We start from the raw sequence: 21,666 nt of genomic DNA, 5'->3' as shown, positions 1-21,666 counted from the left end.
GATCAACTTAAACATAAAATCTTTGTAAGCCACTGATCCCTAGATCCAAGAATACCAGAAGTCTTTAGTACTTGCATTTTTTGTCCTGGTTCATCCACTAAATTGAGCCAATCATTTAACGTCTATGAACTGGTTTTCTCATCTTAATAAAAGAAAAGCTATGGAGGCTGGGATAGCCAGATGACATCTTAGGTTACCTACAGCTCTAAAATTTAAAGTTTCTCCAGAGACTCAAGCAATTCTGAGATGGAAATCTTAAATAGATTGACTCAAGAGCAAATGCAGAAGTAATGATTACTCTTTCCTAGTGTCACCCTTCCCCCTTCCTCAATGATTAATGATTGGGAATCCCCAAAAGTATATAGGAGGCATAGAATACTTTTCTAGTTCCCGTCAAAAGTGCAGGTGATTGTCACCCATCCACACTGAGTGGTGCCTGGCATCACACTGGTGGAATGGCATTCATATGTAACCCACCAAGAAGTACCTCTTCTTCAGTACCTTTGCAGTGGCTCACCAGACACCTGATACTCCCCTACCTCCCAGTGGAATCCCATAAGCTTTCTGCAGGTAGTTGTGCTAAATGAGTCTGAGTTCTCTGAGGAACTCTGTAAGGTTCAGTACACATTCAAGGTCTCAGGAGTTAAGATTTCTCCCCACCCCCCACCCACCCACCAACAGAATTTAAAAAAAAAAAAAAAGGACAAGATAAAGAAAAAGAAACATTAACTTTTAAAAACGCCTGATGACTGTTTTGCTAGGGGCATGTATGTTACACTATATAATCAAGTAACACTGGTTGAGGGGTGGCTCAGGAATTGAATAACCCGTGTCTGTCTCTTCTGCTTGATGACTGCAACACTGTGTGCCAGGCACTGTTCTGGTTCCTGGAGTTATATTAACTTTTTAAAAAATAAATAAAAGACAATTTCTGTGAAGCCGTTGCTGATTTTCGTGGTTGTACGCAGGGAACTGCGGTACGCAATCGTTCAGAAAGGCAGGTGGACATATCTTTTTTTTTTTTTTTTTTGAGACGGAATTTCGCTCTTCTTGCCCAGGTTGGAGTGCAGTGGTCCAATCTCGGCTCACTGCAACCTCCGCCTCCCAGGTTCAAGCGATTCTCCTGCCTCAGTCTCCCGAGTAGCTGGGATTACAGGCATGCGCCACCACGCCCGGCTAATTTTGTATGTTTAGTAGAGATGGGGGTTTCTGCACACTGGTCAGGCTGGTCTCGAACTCCTGACCTCAGGTGATCCGCCCGCCTCGGCCTGACAAAGTGCTGGGATTACAGGCGTGAGCCACCGCGCCCGGCTGCAGGTGGGTATTTCTTTAAGGACTGGGCGAGAGGCCTTCCGCTCCGAGAAGAACACTTACAGAAGAGTGGCCTTTCCTGGTCACTGCGAACGCACCTAGGACACAGCGAACAGCTGGCTTTCAGGCCCCGCCCCCACCTGTAGACTCCGCCTCTGGGTACGCCACTTCCGTCAGGCGCCGCGCGCGCTCATTGCCCTGCCCCTGTGGCTGTGTCCCGCCCCTTGCGGCCCCGGAGAGATGGCGGAGTTGGACATTGGGCAGCATTGCCAGGTGGAGCACTGCCGGCGGCGAGGTGATCGGGGAGCCCCCAGCCCCCATCCCAGGCCACGGGATACCGGGGCTCCGCTTTGGCTCCGCGGATGGTGGCGGCGGGTGAGGGGTGGCCACAAGGCTGGGCAGAGCCTGAGGAGCGGGGTGGGAGCGTTTCTTCTGGGGCTGCAGTGAGATCAGTTGGTGCGTGTTTTTGTTGGCCGTGAGGCTTTGAAATAACTTATGGTATCCTTGGAAGGAAGCCATTCAATTCCTGAAAACTTACCTTGCAGTGTTCATTTTGGTTTTCGAGTGTGCCGTGTCCGAGCAGTGCACGAAGCCCACTGCTGGGTCGCGTGGCGCACACTTACCCTGCTGAGCGCGGGGATGGGACGCGTAGGATTGGTCTGAGAGTGTTGTCTTTTGGCTTTGCCACTGCGACCTACGGCCAGCCACTTTCCCAAACTTTTTGTTTACTTATCTGTTACTTAGCTGTCAGGAGGAGCTGGGCGAGATCAGCTCGCCCAACTGGTGTTCACGTGGATTTGTGTCCGGAAGAAGGTACTTCCTTAGCTTTTATCAAATTCTCAAAGGCATCCTGATCCTCAGATTATTCCACCAAATGGTCATCATGCTCTCCTAGCTCTGTCATTCCCTGATTCTCATTATTATTGTTTGAACAAACATTTACAGATTATTGATTTTGGTGCTTGGCCCACATAAGGGTGTAAACTACAGTCATTTACACAGAAGACCTTTCCAACTAGTAAGCTGCGTGTTAGAGAGAATTAATAATATGGCGATGAGCTCTCCCCACTGTACTGAGAGACCTTGGGATATACCTAGTCCAAGGTAATGTGGCACTGGCTTCAGGATGCCATACACCTGGAAAAGGCAAGTTTTTGAAGCATTAGAACCACACAGACTGCTCAGTCGTTGTTACTAGGTTTCACACACTACATAAGGTAGCAAACAGGTTTAATCTCCCCTTGCAACTTCAGTCATTGGTATCAAGTGCCTGAATACGGTGTCAGGGACTCTGAGATTTAGCCCAGTTTCAGTGGAGTTCCATAATTGATTAGTGATTTCTACTGTGGGCGTGCGTGATAGGACAGGTGACAATCCCTTCTAGGTTCTTGTTACTTATAGCCCTCTATCTATGTATCTTTCACCACTGGCTGTAATAACAAGACAGTGTGACTTTTTTCATGTGGAAGCTTAGCCATTTGGGTTTTGACTGTAAATTATGTGTGTCTATGCCTGATCCCCCGCTAGTGAGTCCAATACACATTATATGCCATTCATGACATAGTTCATTTTCCTTTCCAGCTATTTATCTCTTTAGTGTCAATAACTGAGATGAGGCCAGGCCTATCTGTTTGGGACTAGTGGAAAGCAGTTAAGATTTAGACTATGTCAAGTGTATATCCTAAATTTTATCTCCCTTCTGGAGGGATTGAAGGATGGTATCAGGTGCTGGGAAATTGTCTTGACTTAACTCTTTCCCCTGGGTCCTTCTGGTTTGCATTTAATACTTCATTATTAAAAGTCTCAAAATATTAAGCATCTCCACCCAGTCACTGCGGTATTGTTCTTTTTTGTTTGTTTGTTTGTTTTGTTTTGAGATGGAGTCTGGCTCTGTGGCCCAGGATGGAGTGCAGTGGCGCCATCTCGGCTCTCTGCAACCTCGCTTTGGCGATATATATATATATGTTGTTCACACACAGATATATATTAGTACACAGATATATATATATATAAATATATATTGGATTTGTATAAATATATATATATATCCAAAGCTTTACTGTTAAGTAACTTGCCTAGCATTGTTAGATTAGTAAGCAGTGGAATCAGAATTGAATCCCAGGTTTTTAACTCCAAATGCGGAATTTTTGCAGTATACAGTCATCAAAAACAACACCTAGTAAATCTGGGAAACAAAACAAAAAAGAAAAAGAAAACCACTAGAACTTATTTTTGTCTGACTTAGTAAAGTTACAAGCAACATCTATTAATACCTTCTGTTAATCCAATTGCTTTCTGTCACAGTTACTGAAGTTATGATTACTTTTGTTAGAGTGGTTACATAGTGCTTGCTACACTAGGATATTAATCAAAATGGGAAATTTTTCCATAGAGGTTGCTTTCTTGCTTAAGAAAACTAAATCAAAATCAGATACTGACCAGTATATACATTTTCTCTCAATTTTAGATTTTCTTCCATTTGTGTGTGATGATTGTTCAGGAATATTTTGGTAAGTTAAGTTTTTATGCAGGATTTGGGAATAATTTTAATGTTTATTAATATAAGATTATTTCTGAAAAGTAGAATGATTTAAAGTAATTGTTACTTTAGCCATTGATTATTGATATTCTGTATAGTTATAGGCTGTGATTACTTCTTCATATATGTGACTAATTTTTAAACTTCCAAAAGTGGGGTTATGTATGTGAATTTTATATAAAAGTTATATTTTTGTCTTTTAATTACAAGGAGAAAATAATATTCACAATATAAAGAATATGGTAAAAATCTAGTTATAATTATTACTCTTTATTTTAATAATAAAATGAAAAGAGCCCAACCTATAAATGCCTTAAAATAGGAATCACGGCATTTGACTACATTACATGCCAAGTAAAACCTAAGAATTAATCAAGAATTTTGGAAAATGGATTTTCCTTACAGTTAAACTTTAAAATGTCAAGCATTTGTTTTACAAAATAGAGCACTGAAAGAATGATTTTTTTCAGAATGTAATTCAGAATGATTTGTTGGAAGTAAATAAAAGTAATGTATATTTTTAAATTATTTGGAATTAGAACACTCTTCACATTTTACTACTGATGATCTTTTAGAAATAAAAAGAGCTGAAGGATACGTTTATATTTTCATGTACCCTAAAAGTATTCAAAGTAAACATAATTTAGGGTAGTGAATTGTTTTTACTCATTGAAATTGAACATTTGTGTTTTAAAACTTTTGAGACTATAGATGCTCCATCTTTAATTTATCTGACATTTCAGTTTTTTCTCATATTCAAAGTTATTAATATAGTATGAGCATAATGTATCTTAAGAATACTGAACACTAAAATATCGCAAATTACTGCAGTTATCTTTAAGTATGTTATTTAAATAAACACTGCTATTATTATTTAAGCCTTGAACACAGAAGCAGGGAGTCTCATGGTTGTCCTGAGGTATGTTAATATTTTTCCGATCTGATAAAATGTATTTGTATTTATGTACTTTTATTCCGAATTTGATTAGAGTTAAAGCCAGTCAGTGTCACAGAGATTAAAGTTTGGCACACTAAACCGATTAGGTAAACAGGCTTTTGCTTCATTTACATTATTTTTCTCTGTTTGAAAGAAAAATTGTTTTACTTGTTATTTGTAAATTTTTATCCTCATAATTCTTATTCCTTAACATTTGTTTAGGTAGCCCACTTACAGCATAAGGCTATGTATTTATTTCTTTGTTTTGTTTTGTTTTGTTTGAGGTGGAGTTTTGCTCTTGTTGCCCGGGCTGGAGTGCAGTGGCGCGATCTCGGCTCACTACAACCTCTGCCTCCTGGGTTCAAGTGATTCTCCTGGCTCAGCCTCCCAAGTAGCTGGGATTATATACATGCGCCACCACGCCCGAGTGATTTTTGTATTTTTAGTAGAGATGGGGTTTCACCGTGTTGGCCAGGCTGGTCTGAAACTCCTGACCTCAGGTGATCTACCTGCCTTGGCCTCCCAAAATGGTGGGATTACAGGCGTTAGCCACCGCACCTATCTAAGGCTATATATTTATAAATATACACTTAAGTTAATGTCCTCCTTGTATATTCCCTCCAGTTCACTGTGTCCTTCACTGTTGTGTTCATTGTCACTGACGCCTGCTGATAGGATCTGTGGTAGTAAATCATTCTGGCTCAGTCGGCCTAAGACAACCAGGAAGAAACCTATAGTCATAAAATTCCTACCCTAATTTTGCACAAATCATAAGTTAAGAAAGGTCTGACATACTGAGGTCAAAATATTACCCTTATTACTGGTAAAGATAAGTTGAATGATGAAGCTCAGCATAGAGCCAAATGGATTTGCAAAGAAAATCCAGAATTAGGGAGACTTGCCCAGCAATCACAGCAGTACTGGACCATGTTAGGCTTTCTCCTGAAGGCAGTTCAATTCCAAGAGGAAGAGAGAAAGCTAAACCCACCATGTTCAATGTGTTCTAACACTTTGCAGTGGACATTTATTCCTGCCCACCATTTACCAAGTGCTTTACCAAATATTTTCACATCCATTTTCTCAGTTATAGAAAGTTATTAAAGTTACATGAGATTCAGTTGAAATCTGATTCTTTCGAGTTTAAATAATCAGTCAAAATTTGATTCTTTGAAGTTTACTTGATCTATTTGAGGAAAATTAAAATTACCTAGCATGCTGATTTTATGCAGCGTTAATTGGAGGAAATATTCAGTCATACAATAAAACTTACTGATGTTTCTTGCAGTTTATAAATCTATCCTGTGTTTTCTTTTTTCTTAGGATATAATTTGATTTCCCTGACTGTCTCTCAGATAATTGGATTCTATTAATTAAATACTGAAACATCATTAGGCCATTGCAACAAGTTCAAAAAGATACTTAAGTTAATTCCAGTAAGATGTAACTATTATTTATAAAAAGAAATTCCCTTTGGTTGTAGTTTTCAAGCAATTATTTCCCTGAGTTTACTCATCTTTAGAAACCTGGTTTGTTAATGCTCAGAATAGCCTGGCTGATCTAGACTTTTTTTTTTTTTTTTTTAGTCTTATAAAATCTTTTCTTCCTGTGGTGGAGTATTTGCTGGTAATAAAAATATGAAATAGGGCATAAAGAATAATATATGATTACGAAAACTGTCTTTAACCTTTTATCTCACGAATAAATAAATATTTTTAAGTGTTTTATTCTCTGAGTTAAGTGTTTCATCTCCTAAAATTAGTGTGGAAATTAGGTTGACTTGCCATTTGAGGGTTGATGAGATAATTACCTGAGCATATCATGGGGGCATCTTTGTATGAGACTGTTACAAAGCAGGTTAAAATTATAGAGCGTAATTAAATAGTCATTTCAACTTGACTTAGAAGACAAATATACCACAGTAGGAAAATTATGAAAATGTGAAACAGTCAGCATAGTAATCACTTGTCACATAAAACATTCATTATAATCTTTATGTGAGAGTAAATAACTTGCTCTAATAAGTTTAAGCAAAAATAATATGAATGCTGCCTTCTAGAATAGAGACATTGATTTGGTTTAGGTCTGAAATGTAATACATTTCGTCCTTTTTGCATTTTCAGGTGACTGTAATCAATGAGAGACTGAAGACAGATCAACATACATCTTACCCATGCTCATTCAAAGACTGTGCTGAGAGAGAACTTGTGGCAGTTATATGTCCTCATTGTGAGAAGAATTTTTGCCTGAGGTAATTGATCACTTAGGCTGTTCACACTTTGTATATCTGTTTAAGTCCTATACAAACACATGAACTAGTGTCACTCTTCTGTTGCTCATAGACACCGTCATCAGTCAGATCATGAGTGTGAAAAACTGGAAATCCCAAAGCCTCGAATGGCTGCCACTCAGAAGCTTGTTAAAGACATTATTGGTAAGTATCTAGAAAGTGTGTTTTGTTGCTTTCCTAGTTCCAGAGCTCCTGCTTCTTATGTCTACTTTCCAGTTACGGGAGGCATCATTAATAGCCCTAGTGGTATTTGTATTAACTTGCATTTTGATGATATTCTTGTGACAGTATATCTTACGAGGTCTGCCTGAACAATGAAAATTTGGAAATTATTTGGAAAGTACTCCACCATAAGTACTTATCTCTTTTGCTGAGCCACTTAGATTAGCTAGTTAACCATCGGGCTAGAAATTGTATTCATGAGATTGAAGTAGTCAGCTGCTTTCTCTACAGACTAAACTCTAAACCTAGTCAACTGTGCTGTGAATACTGCTGATAATAAGAGATACCAGAAACTAATGTATCTGTGACTTAAATCAGTCTTTCTGCCAGTATGTTAGCTCAGAATTTTTCTTCCATATTAAGGATAGTACCTTTATTAAAATTTTGCATATGCAAATCTTAAGGTTGTCTGTAGAAGCATTAATGACTGCTTTAGGTTGAATAGGCTTAAGTTGGAAAGAAGCACATTATAGTGAATTTTTTGATGTGGAGATTGCTTAGATCAATCTCAATTATATTTTTCCATTGTAAATACAGTACCTATACAATGAATGTGGTCTCTGTATATCTCCCTTGTGTGTAATTTATATATGTTTCAGGGCCATAATTAATAAGTGTTTTATAATGAAACTCTATTTGTAATGTGAAAGTTTTATGTGATTACATGCTTACACTTCTTAGATTCCAAGACAGGAGAAACAGCAAGTAAACGACGGAAAGGTGCCAAAAATAGTGAAACAGCTGCAAAGGTTGCATTGATGAAATTAAAGATGCATGCTGATGGCGATAAGTCATTACCACAGGTTGGTCTTAGAGATTTTTTAAAACACAAAAATTTCAAATATAGTTGAAGTCCTCTTTGTGTTCCTCCTTCCCATCAATTAACAACTACCTAGACCTAGTATGTATCACTCTTAATGTTGCATGGTATATGTCAGCATAAATAATACATAGTTTTATGAGTCTTTTCACTGTATAGACATGACAGTGAACCATATGTATCCTTCTTCATGTTGGTTTTTTTTTCCCACTTGGGATATGCTATTAACATTTATCCATGCTGAGACGTTTAGTCAACAAAATTCAGATTTTTTTCAATTTTTTGCTGTAATAAACTGTGGTGACCATCCTTGTATATATGTAGAAGAGTTTCTCTAGGACTGTTCCTTTAAAACTTCACAATATCAGTTATAACAACCCAATATATATATGCATACCTTAACACAGTTCAGTTGAGTGGTACTTACCCTTAATATGTGTTCTATTATGATATGTTATTCTATTTTAAAGATTGTTAGTCAGAACCTATTAGGTTGATTTTCCAACCTCTGATGGATTGAGACTACCAGTTTCAAAAATGCTACTTTAGGGAATATACCTGGAAATAGAAAACCTGGATTATGGGCTTTGCTGATCTTCAGCTTTACTAGATAAGGTCAACTTCCTGTTGTCAGTGGTTGTACTCATTTGACTCTTTCTATTAGTGCTTTCAACCATGTCTATTTTTGGCCATTTATTCCTTCATAAAAATTTTAGGATCACTTTGCCCTGTTCTGTGAAATTATGATTTTGATAGGATTTATGCTGAATTTTAGATTAGAGATAGTTGACGTCTTTAGAATTTTGACTCTTCTCATCTATGTCTGTGGTATATCTTTCCAACTTTTCTTTAGGTTTTCTTTTATGTGTAATTGTAGAAGTAACATTCTATAATGCTTACCATAAATATTTATGTACCTTTTCTTAGTTTTATTCTTAGGCTCTTTATAATTTTTGCTGTCATTATAAAAAATACCTTTTTTAAAAAATTACATTTTCCTAACTATTGTTGGTTAATGTTATGTTGCCTTTCTATCTGGCAAATAAATTCCTAATAGTTCCCATATTTTGTAGATTTTTCTGAGCTATTTTCTTTGGAGTTATATCTTCTCCAAATACCAATTTTTGTGGATTTTTTCTGCAGACTTTCTCTTCTCTTTTGCCTTGTCTTAATGTTGAGATCTTCAGAACAATGTTGAATAATATGGGCAATAGAAGGAATCATCATGTTTCTGACTTTAATGCAAATGTATCTAACATTTCCTCAAGTATTAGATATACTATAAGTTAGTATAAGTAGCCTTTTTCTTGATGTTATCATTTCTTTCTATTCCTAGTTTGCTAGGAATTTACATTATGAATGGATATTAAACTTTATTGTAAATTTTTTTCTTACATCTAGTAAGATCATTGTTTCCTCATCAATGTAATAAATTTTATCAATCAGGTTTCTGTCATTAGATCATCAAATATTCCAGGATAAATCACTTGACTCCGGTATATAATTCTTTTAAAATGCACTGATAAATTGATTTACTAACATATTATTTAGTGTGTGTTCATGACATTAATAGCAAGATTATGCTCAAAAATTAGTTGAGCAGCTTTCTCTCTTCTATTCTTTGAGGTAGTTGTAGAGGGTGGGAATCATTTGTTCTCGAAGGTTTCGTAACACTCAGTTGTAGTAACTCTTGGGGAATTTCGAATACTATTCCAATGTGTTACATCTTTCTTTATCTGGATTATCTATTTCTTCTGAAGTCAATTTTGGTTAATATTTTTCCAAAAAATTATTTGATGTAGATTTTTCAGTTTATTGTTATCAAGTTGTTCAAGTTATTCTGTTATACTTCAGAATCTCTGTGTGTCTTTAGTCATTCTACTTCTTTCTTAATATTTTTCATTTGTACTTTTCCTTCTTTCCCCTTTAGACAGAATAGCTACAAGTTTATCCTTATTTTTCCTTAGTGTTTTCAAAGAACCATGATTTGGATTTAAAGACCTCTGTGTTTTGTTTTCTGTTTCACTAATTGTTGCTTTTTTATTATTTCCTTCTGCTTTGTTTAGATTTTTCTCTAATGTCCTTTTTCCAGCCTTTCACGTAGAATGGTAATTTATTTATTTTATTTTTGTTTTGTTTTGAGACAGAGTCTCATTCTGTCGCCCAGGCTGGAGTGCAGTGGGGCAATCTCAGCTCACTGCAACCTCCGCCTCCTGGGTTCAAGTGATTCTCCTGCCTCAGCCTCATAAGTAGCTGGGATTACAGGTGTGCACTGCCACACCCGGCTAATTTTTGTATTTTTAGTAGAGACAGGATTTCACCATGTTAGTCAGGCTGGTCTTGAACTCCTGACCTCGTGATCCGCCCTCCTTGGCCTCCCAAAATGGTGGGATTACAGGTGTGAGCCACTGCGCCTGGCAAGTTTGTTTACTTTTTTTTTTTTTTTTTGAGATGGAGTCTCACTCTGTCTCCCGGGCTGGAGTGCAGTGGCCAGATCTCAGCTCACTGCAAGCTCCGCCTCCTGGGTTTATGCCATTCTCCTGCCTCAGCCTCCCGAGTAGCTGGGACTACAGGCGCCCGCCACCTCACCCGGCTAGGTTTTTTTTTTTTTGTATTTTTTAGGTCAGACGGGGTTTCACCGTGTTAGCCAGGATGGTCTCGATCTCCTGACCTCGTGATCCGCCTGTCTCGGCCTCCCAAAGTGCTGGGATTACAGCCTTGAGTATTTTTAATATACTTGTTTAGGTGTAACAATATACTTTTTTGGTGTCTTTATTTTGATACCATTTCAAACACAGGCAAGTTACAAACATAGTACAAATAACTTTTCCATATTCTTTACCCAAATGTACCAATTATTTATATTTTGCCCTGTTTGCTTTATCATCTGCTGTCTCTCTCTGTCTATATGTACCATATGTATGTGTGTGTACTTAATTTTTGATCCACTTGATTTATCACTTTCTCAGGTTAAAATCTACTATGGATGTGGTTTTGCTAATTTTTTTATATAACTAATGGTTTGTAGAGTTATATATTATCAAGTGCATATAATTTCTTCATTGTTATATGTTCTTTACGAATTTTGCCTTTAATCCTATTTTGAATTATAATATTGTTTCACTAGCTTTCTTCTGGAAAATATTTAACAAGTACGTAATTTTTTCATCCCTTTATATTTCAACTTTTTTTGTTGTTTCATTTTAGGGTGTCTCTTGTAAGCAGCATATAGCTGGACTTTGTTTTTTTAAAACCAGTTTGCTAGTGTCTCTCTTTTGTAGATGAGTTGAATCCTTTCTTGTTTATAGTGGTCGTTGGTGTATTTGAACATATTTCTTCCATCATATATTTTCTTCTCATCACCCTTTTTCTTTGACTGTTTCTCTTTCCTTTTGTATTGAATTTATTCTGATGGCTTAGAAATGATTGATTACAGTTTTCTTATTTTATTGACTACCCCTGATATTTTCCTTTTTTGAAATTTTATTTGATTTTTTTAAATTGCAAAGGTAGTACAAGCTTTTAACAAGTGTAACTATCAAAAGATGCATATGGAGAAAAAGCATACATACTCCTGTGTCTCTCATCCATTTCCATCCCATAAAGCAGCAGTTCTTAACTGAGAGCAGTTTTGCTCCCTAAAGGGACATTCAGCAATGTCTGGAGACATTTTTAGTTGTCACAGTTGGGAATGGGGTGCTCCTGGCATTTGGTAGAGGCCAGAGATACTGTTAAATTCATACATTGTAGAGGACAAGGCCGACAACAGAATTTTTTCTTGGCCTAAAATGTAAATAGTGACAAAGTTGAGAAGACCTGCTCTTAAGTATTCAGTAATACTTACATTACTTTGCAATTCTTCTGTTACTTGAAAGATAACAGGGAAAACTTCTGCAAGACTTACTTTGAGACAGTCTTCTAAAACATTTCATCCTTGCAACAGGTTTATAAGGTATGCACTATTAACTCTTACCCAAAAAGAGTAACATGCTATTAACATAGCTAGTAAGTGGAGAACTACGAATTGAAACTAGGCAGTCTGGTTTCACAAATCATCTTTTTCACACACTTAACAATATATCATAAAGCATTCTATAAGTTTGTAGATAAAAATTTTTCCCTTTATTATTAATGTTTGTGTGTGTATAAATATAGACATACTAGAGATATATGTGGGTGTCTATGTGTTTATGCATACTTACATGTATAATATATACATGTGTATTATTTCCATGTATATACATATATGTGTATGTATTATGTGTGTGTGTATATATGTGTCTATATCACTTTACATAAATGAAAATGTATTCTACTTATATATGTATGCAAAGGCATAAAGAATATTTTTCTGTCATTATTTTATAAGAATGGTATCATTCATTTAGTCAACACACTTAAAAAAAAAATGCTTTCTATATACCAAGCCCTGATAATACAGTAGTGAATAAAACAGAATCCCTCCTGCCCTTATGAATCCAGAGTTCCTGGAGTTTATATGCCACTGGGCTGAGACAGATATTAAATATGTAATAGTTCGTGTAGTCATTAGGGCTATAAATAAAACTAAAGAAGGTTTGGGTTAGATTATATATCCTTCTCTCATTAATGCCTAGTAGAAATTCCCTCAAGTGAGTTGGTGTGGCCCTAAATCATTTTCTTTACAAACTGCATCCTCTTCTTTGGTGTGGGTGTACTATGGCTTATTTTGTCATTTTCCTGTTAATAAGCATTCACTTTGTTTCCAGTTTTGGCTACTGTGCTAAGTAGCCTGTGTGGTACTTTTCTTTCTGTGAGATAAATTCCCAAGAGTGTGTTTGCTGTGTCAAATGGTATACATATTTTAAATTTTAATAAAAATTGTCAAACAACTTTACAAAGAAATTACAATTCACATTTCAAATCAGACTTCATTGACGGATTGCCTATACTAAGCATGGTGTTGTGGCTCTAGTTTTTTAATCACCTTTAGTACTTACAACTCTTCTGAGATATATTTTTGTCCTAATTTCACAGATGAGTAATCTGGAGTTAAGTATTTTTAAGAGCTCTAACTTGGTAAGAGCCTGCCATTCTAACCAGTTCCGTATACTGCCTCTTGTGGCCAAACATGAGAGTACCCTTTTTCTCCATGGGTTCCAGTAACTGTTAGCATTCTTTTTAATATTTTACAGTCTGGTGGCTATAAAAAGATATTTCATAATTGCTTTAATTTGTATTTTCATGACTATTATTCAGTTTGGACAACTTTTAATATGTTTTTTAGACATTTGGAATTGCCCTTCTCTGAATTGTTATTGAGTAGTATCCTTTGGTCATTTTTCTTTTGGGATATTTTTCTATTCGTTTTGTTTGGTCAACTTATAGGAGCTCTCAGACTATAAAAGATGTTAATCCTTTATCTATAATCATTATTTCTAAATTATTTGACAAATCTATCAGTGTATTGATATTATTTACATTTCTAATTGACATAGCAACATTTTACATTTAAATTTTCCAAGTTCTGTCTTTTCTTTCATTCCTGTTGTGATTTTCCTTTGGGTTTTGTGGGTATGTTGGTTTTGTTTTGCATTAGCCTTTTTTTTTTTTTTTTTTTTTTTTTTTTTTTGACGGAGTTTTGCTCTTATTGCCCAGTCTGGAGCGCAATGGTGCGATCTCAGCTCACTGCACCCTCTGCCTCCTGAGTTTAAGCAGTTCTCCTGCCTCAGCCTCCTGAGTAGCCAGGATTACAGGCATGTGCCACCATGCCCAAGTAATTTTTGTAGTTTTAGTAGAGACAGGGTTTCACCATATTGGTCAGGCTGATCTCGAACTCCTGACCTCAGGTGATCCACCTGCCTCAGCCTCCCAAAATGCTGGGATTATAGGCGTGAGCCACTGAGTCTGGCTTGTTTTGGATTAATCTTTAATCCACCTGTTTTTTTGGTTAGCATATGATGTGAGCTAAGGACTTAATTTTATTTTCTTCCAGTTGTTTAGGTAGTTTTGCCATCACTGATTATTTAATAAGTTATCTATGTTTTATTGGATTGAAATACCAAAATATCACCTTCATTAAAAGTTGAACATTTTATTTTCTGTATATGGATTTATTTCTTAATTTTCTATTACAGTCTACTCATTTTTTACTCATAAGTTAATACCAAATTGATTTGGTGCAATAGCTTTATAGAATGTTCTATATCAGATCATGCAAGTCCCATCCGTATTTTTCCATTTTTTCTTAGTATTTTTATTAGCATTTATTTATCCTTCTGAATGTTATGATTATTATATCCAGATTTTGAAAAATAACACTCTTAGGATTTCTAGGTTACCATAATGGGGCAAGGTTGTGAATAACAGACTTCAACATAGCCTATTAAAGAAGTTAGACTCTTTAAAAGCAAAATGTGGAAACTGAGAGTATGATTATAAAAAGCAACAGATAACACAACATAGTCTTAGTTCTATGAAGTTAGGTGAAGTACAGTTCGAATTCCCAGCAGTATCTATTAGCAAGTCTAGGTTTTTGGCCTGACTCAGAACCGTTCCTGAAGGATTCACATTGGATTTGCTTTATATGCTATACATTAGTTTTGGAAGAAATGACATTTTTATGACATTGTCTTTCTTCAAGGACATTATATGTCTTTATTTATTCAGATGTTTTATTCCCTTCTGTAATATTTAATATTTTTCTTCTTTTATGTTGTATTCCTTATTTTCATTGCTACATATTTTATGGTTTTTGTTTAGGTTGGGAACAGAATATTTTCCCCACTTCTATTGCCAAGTACTTATTGCTAATAAAGAGAAAAAAAAATCTTGAGTTCTGTATACTCATATTATTCAGCCACATCATCAAAATATTTTATTAGTTTTAGAAGTTTTTTACTAGTGTTTTTCAATTTTCTAGTTAAAAATTATACCTCATTAACAAATAAAAATAGCTTTAATTTTTTTCAGTAATTATACTCATTATTTCCTTTTTCATACTACATTGTCTATAATCTCCAATATAATATCCTAAAATGATAATGGTGGTAACAGCTATGTGCTTACATTCTTAACATATATAATTGAATATCAGTGTTTTTCTCAAAGCCTCAAGTTAGTTGGTAGTATATCCTCCTGAATACGAGCTTGAAATGCTTTATCCAGTTGACTCTCTCCTATCCCATCATCTTTTTTTAACATAAAAATTAATAGTTATTAAAATTTACCAACACTTTTTTTTTTGTTTCTCCTTCCTTAGGGCTCACTTTTATTTTTGCTAAATTACATTCTTTAGCAGTTCATTCAGTAAAGGTCTCTGGTAATAAACTCTATCAGTCTTGTTTTTTTGTTTGCACATGCCCTTATTTTGCCCTTACTTTTAGCTGGATTGTCTATTAAACTTTCTCATCACTTTAAATATACTTTGTCATGTATTATTGGAGGAACATCTGTGTCAGTCTTACTCTATGAGTAATCTGTCTTTTTTGGTAGCTTTTAAGATTTCTTGTGATATTTTCCAATTTCTGTGGAATGTTTCTATGTGTGGATTTATTTTAATTATTCAGTTTGACACATTGTAAATTTTGACTTTTTGGAAAATTGTACTCATTTTCTCTCTAAATAGTGCTACTTCATTTCTTCTTTTCTGAATCTCTCGTTGACATACTTTGGGGATCTATAATTGTTTTTGTTTTTTTTTTTGAGACGGAGTCTCACTCTGTCACCCAGGCTGGAGTGCAGTGGCACAGTCTCAGCTCACTGCAGCCTCCACTTCCTGAGTTCAAGCAATTCTCACACCTCAGCCTCCTGAGTAGCTGGGACTACAGGCATGTGCCACCACACCTGGCTAATTTGTGTATTTTTAAGAGACAGGGTTTTGCCATGTTGGCGAGGCTGGCCTCAAACTCCTGACCTCAAGTGATGATCTGCCCACCTCAGCCTCCCAAAGTGCTGGGATTACAGTTGTGAGCCACTGCGCCCAGCCTGTAATTGTTTCTATCTTGTATCTCTTTATGCGGTATTCTGGATGACTTCCTTGTATCCATCTTATAATACATTAGGCCTTTTTATTGAGGATTATAGAAGTTTATCTATAATAAATTTTGAGTGTTTTACTCCAGAAACTATTTTTTAATTTTCATTTTTTGACTTGGATCTTCATGTCTTTTATGTTTTATTTGTGCCTATTTTGGTTTTATAACTTCCCAGTTTCCTTTTTTATCTAATTGTGCATCCTAAATACCTTTTTTTAATGTCTTTTTAAAGTTCAGCTGTCTTCATTTGCCCATAGTGAGTTAATCTTCAGTTTGTTTTGAAATTTCACTTATTGAATTTAACATGTTCATCTTGAATAGGAGGTTCTTCCTATATCTCTCCTTCCTCTCACTCACAGATCCCTGTCTAGCAATTTTATACTTAAGTCAGCATTCAGCAGTAACGTTAGCTGCCCTCCTGGAGCAGAGGTCCCACACACTCTTCTGCTTCCGAGCAGGGAGCCTGACCCAGGAGCTTTATACATATCTCCCTGTGGTGCTGTTACTTCCTGCTTACCTATGAGCTGATCTCCTCCTCTTCTGGAGCCCTGAAAGCCTGTGACTCAGCCAGCCTATCACTTTGCATTTCCGTTTCATTTTTGATCCTCATACATATTTATCTTTAAAAAAAAAAAAAAGATAAGGCTATATCCTATTAATTTTCTCTTTCTGTATTTATCTTCTTGCTACTTTGTTTTTAGAGCAAGTAATATTTGATTATAGAGGTGGCTCATAGTTTGAATTTCCAGTGATTTCTTGTTTTTTCTTTTAATACTTGTTACCTGTAATAACACAACCCACTGTTGGATTTGTCTTCAACAAATCCAAATCCCTTAGTGCTGAGACGGGAATTGTGTTGAATTTATTATTTCTCAGAATAATTGTGATCTTTCCCCCACAAGTTAGAGATGCTCCAGTTATGCCAACATTTTTGTTTTAGCAAGAATTGACCTGTAAAGCCAGCACTTTGAAAAAGCAGTTTTTAGGAATCAGTGAGGAACAAAAGGCCAAGACTTCTGCTCCTACTCATTCTTTCCTGCTTTTTTTTTTTTTTTTTTTTTTTTTGAAATAGGGTCTTACTCTGTTGCCCTGGCTGGAGAACAGTGGCACGTTCACCACTCATTGTGGCCTCGACCTTCTTGGGCTCAAGTGATCCTCCCACCTCAGCCTCCAAAGTAGCTGGGACTACCGGCACACACCACTATACCCAGCTAATTTTTTGTGCTTTTTGTAGAGATGGAGTTTTACCGTGTTGCCTAGGCTGGTCTTGAACTCCTGGACTCAAGCAGTTTGCTTGCCTTGACCTCCCAAAGTGCTGGGATTATTGGCATGAGCCATCATGCTCAGCCATCCATTTGTTAATTAGGCAGGAAAATACAATATAAGGAGAGGGCAGATAGGATATAGAACACTAGAGAAATCCTTTCCAAGTCCTTTCTTTTATTGATAAGGTGCTTGGAGTTTGGAGGTCTTTTTCTATCTTTTTTTCTTTTTCTTTTTTTTTTTTTTTTTTTAATGTTTCCTTGTTCCAAAAAGTCCTTCTGTCTAAATACGTAGTGAGGTCTTTCACACAAAAAGAAATGTTATATGTGTTAGAAATCTTTGAATTGCAAGTGACAGAAACTTGATTCCAACTAGGAAAATCAAAACAAACTTTTTCCCTCATGTAATGGGGAATAATGAATTGATCTGGTCTTAGGGGATGAATAAATTCAGGAACTCAGATTATGTTGAAAGAGTTCATCTGTTTTCTTGTTATTTCTCTTTCTCCATTGACCTCATTTTTTCCCATTTGAGGAAACTTTTTCCACATTGGTTCAGGAATGACTGTGAGGTGACAGGGTTCACTGCAGGCAACTCCAGGTTTAATTTGATAAAACTTAAAAAAATTAAGGAGAGGCCGGGTGTGGTGGCTCACGCCTATAATCCCAGCACTCTGAGAGGCCGAGGCAGGTGGATCACCTGAGGTCAGGAGTTCAAGACCAGCCTGACCAACATGGTGAAACCCCATCTCTAGTAAAAGTACAAAAATTAACCAAGTGTGGTGGTGCGTGCCTGTAATCCCAGCTACTCAGAGGCTGAGGCTTGAGAATCACTTGAACCCTGGAGGCAGAGGTTGCAGTGAGCCAAGATTGCGCCATTGCACTCTAGCCTTGGCAACAAGAGTGAAACTCTGTCTCATAAATAAATAAATAAATAAGACTGCTCTTTGTCTCCTAAGCTGTTGAACATAAAATCCCAGGAACAGACCCTGATTGGCCTAACTTAGGCCACATGCCTGTCTTTGCACAGATCACCCTGGCCAGAGTCTTGGTCCTATGCCCATGCATTTATGTGTCTTTTTGGCTACTGTGATTAGTATTCCAAATAGCAGATACCTTGGTAGAGGGTAATTCTGCTCTGCCTAGAAGAGGAGAGGAAGGGTTGGTACCAGACAAAAACTGATGTCTATTTTGTCTATGTAATGGTTGTTTTAACTTTTTCTTTTTACAGACAGAAAGAATTTACTTTCAGGTTTTCTTACCTAAAGGGAGCAAAGAGAAGAGCAAACCAATGTTCTTTTGCCACCGATGGAGCATTGGAAAGGCCATAGACTTTGCCGCTTCTCTAGCCAGTCTTAAAAATGACAATAACAAATTAACAGCTAAGGTAACATCTCGTTATAATAATATTTCCATAAAGGTTTTATGATATTCCATTCAAGCGTGTTCATTTACTACAGTATGACTTACTTCTCCCTTCACAGAAATTAAGGCTGTGTCACATTGCTTCAGGAGAAGCCTTACCCTTGGATCATACTTTGGAAACCTGGATTGCTAAGGAGGATTGTCCTTTATATAATGGTGGAAATATAATCTTGGAATATCTTAATGATGAAGAACAATTCTGTAAAAATGTTGAATCTTACTTGGAATAGTCATTCAACGATTCAAGTGAGAAATCACAGGGAAAATTCTATTATATGTTTAAGTCCATTTCTTTTACTACAGATACCATTTTTGTAATTTTTTAAAGTTGCTTTTTAACTTATTTCTCCTTATGTCACATTTTAAATTATAAGTTTTCTATTAGAATTTTTTTGTTTTAAGTTTAACTGTGTACTGATCCTCAATTATTAGCAAATTCTTATATTTAATTAGCTTTCATTAGGTTATGCTGTAGTGACAACAACAAAGATGTATTTCCTGGTGGGTGATGTCAGCTGTTAATTGGCTGTGGCACTGCTCTGTATCATCTTCTCACCATGATCAAAGGTGCAGGAAGGACTCTCTTTTGGGACACTGTCATTGTTTGAGCAGAGAGAGAAAGAGATTGAAATACACTTCAGTTTTCTCTTAAAAGATGCATGTATCATACTTGCTTTAAGCAAGTCATGTGGCCAAACCTAGCATCATGGAGCCAGAAAGTATACCCTTGCTGTCTATGTACATCATGATGTATAAATTGATATATGTACATCAATTATAGAAACTTAGAGATCATCTTTATTCAGTCGTATAATTTTTACATGAAGAATCTTAGACCTAGGAGAAGAAAATAATTTTCTTTCTATTACCCAACTAGATTGGGGCATATTTCTGATAAAGACTCACCTCTAGTGAGATTCATCTTTTTTGTTTGTGTGACTATATTACATATGAGAAGAAAGATGGGATAGCTCAACTTCATTATATACCAAAGCAAAACACATGCCAAATGATGACTACATTTTACCAACAAATTTAGATGAGTATTCTTGACTAGTGTTTACTATCTATACCCCCAAAACTACTACTATATGGACAGAATAGAAATTATTTCTAGTTGTCCTTTTGTTTTTTTCTATTCTAATTGTCATGGACATATGTAGTGGCTATAGGTTTACTTAAAAGGAATAAACTTGGATGGCTCATTTGGTTTATTTGCTTTCTAATTCTTCATATTTTTATGTGAGGAATGGAGATAATTTCCAACTTTTATTATGTTCTTATACTTTCATTCATTAGCATAGTTATTTGAGTTCCCATGAAATGTAGAGATTTGTCTCTAATTGCCATGATTAATACAATGAAGATGTGTATACATACAGGTAGGTATACCTTGGAAATATTGTGGGTTCAGTTTCAGACTACCACACAAAGCAAATATTACAGTATATTGAGCCCAATTTTTTTGTTTCCCAAGGCATATAAAAATTAAATTATGTTTACACTATACTATAGTCTGTTTAATGTGCAATAGCATTATGTCTAAAAAATATATACCTTAAATAAAAAATGCTTTATTGACACAAAATGCTAATAATCTGAGCCTTCAACCATTTGTAGTGTTTTTGCTGATGGAGGGTCTTGCCTAATTTCAATAGCTACTGACTGATTGGGGTGGTAATTACAGAAGACGGGGGTGGCTGTGACAACTTCTTAAAATAAGACCACAGTGAAGTTTGCCACATCAATTGACTCTTCCTTTCATGAAAATTTCTGTGTAGCATGCAATGCTTTTGATAACATTTTTTTTCCTGAGTAGAATTTCTTTCAAAATTGAAGTTAATCCTCTTAAACCCTACCACAGCTTTATCAACTAAGGTTATGGAATATCTACATCTTTTGTTATCATTTCAACAGTGTTCATAGCATCTTCACTAGGAGGAGATTCCCTTATATTTTATTTATTTATTTATTTATTTTTTTCTGAGATGGAGTTTTGCTCTTGTTGCCCAGGTTGGAGTGCAATGGCGTGATCTTGGCTCACTGCAACCTCCGCCTCCCAGGTTCAAGCAATTCTCCTGCCTCAGCCTCCTGAGTAGCTGGGATTACAGGTATGCGCCACCACGCCTGGCTAATTTTGTATTTGTAGTAGAGATAGGGTTTCTCCATGTTGGTCAGGCTGGTCTCGAACTCACCACCTCAGGTGATCCGCCCACCTCAGCCCCCAAGAGTGCTGGGATTACAGGCATGAGCCACAATGTCTGTCCGAGATTCCCTCTTAAGAAACCACTCTTTGCTCATCCATAAGAAGCAACACCTCATCCATTCAGCTTTTGTTAAGAGATTGCAGCAATTCAATCACATCATCAAACTCTACTTCTACTTCTTGTTTTCTTGCCATTTCCACCACATCTACAAGTATAAGATCATGAATTGCAGATCACAATAACAGACGTAATCATAATGAAAAAGTTTGAAATATTGAGAGGATCGCCAGACTGTGACACAGATACACAAAGTTCATGCATGCTATTAGAAAAATGGCTCTGGTAGGCCCGGCATGGTGGCTCACACCTGTAATCCCAGCACCTTGGGAGGCCGAGGTGGGTGGATCGCTTGAGGTCAGGAGTTCGAGACCAGCCTGGCCACCATGGTGAAACCCCGCCACTACTAAAAATACAAAAATTAGCTGGGCATGGTGATGGGCACCGGTAATCCCAGATATTGGGGAGGCTGAGGCAGGAGAATCACTTGAACCTGGGAGGTGGAGGTTGCAGTGAGCCAAGATTGTGCCACTGCACTCCAGCCGGGGTGACAAAGCAAAAAAGACCATTTGATTTATTCTGAT

The 21,666-nt window shown here is 36.4% G+C and overlaps 1 protein-coding gene across 3 annotated transcripts; it reads left to right on the top strand.

The window, feature by feature from the left end:
- The first annotated feature begins 1,524 nt into the window (after positions 1-1,524).
- ZFAND1 (zinc finger AN1-type containing 1) lies at positions 1,525-20,398 on the top strand. 3 transcript variants are annotated; one of them, XM_010378467.2, is made up of 8 exons: positions 1,525-1,606; positions 3,779-3,821; positions 4,730-4,769; positions 6,908-7,035; positions 7,127-7,218; positions 7,978-8,099; positions 18,625-18,780; positions 18,878-20,398. In XM_010378467.2, the coding sequence occupies exons 1-8, from the start codon at positions 1,552-1,554 to the stop codon at positions 19,046-19,048; spliced, it is 807 nt and encodes a 268-aa protein (XP_010376769.1). In that variant the 5' UTR covers positions 1,525-1,551; the 3' UTR covers positions 19,049-20,398. The 3 variants fall into 3 exon arrangements, with proteins under 3 accessions (XP_010376769.1, XP_010376771.1, XP_010376770.1); XM_010378469.2 differs by having other exon boundaries at positions 1,541-1,584; XM_010378468.2 differs by lacking the exon at positions 1,525-1,606 and adding an exon at positions 1,659-1,686.
- Positions 20,399-21,666: the final 1,268 nt, after the last annotated feature.

This window comes from Rhinopithecus roxellana, chromosome 9 (assembly GCF_007565055.1).
Source record: "Rhinopithecus roxellana isolate Shanxi Qingling chromosome 9, ASM756505v1, whole genome shotgun sequence".
NCBI lineage: Eukaryota > Metazoa > Chordata > Mammalia > Primates > Cercopithecidae > Rhinopithecus > Rhinopithecus roxellana.
The sequence above is the reverse complement of the archived record's forward strand: the minus strand, read 5'-3'. Positions and strand labels throughout refer to the sequence as shown.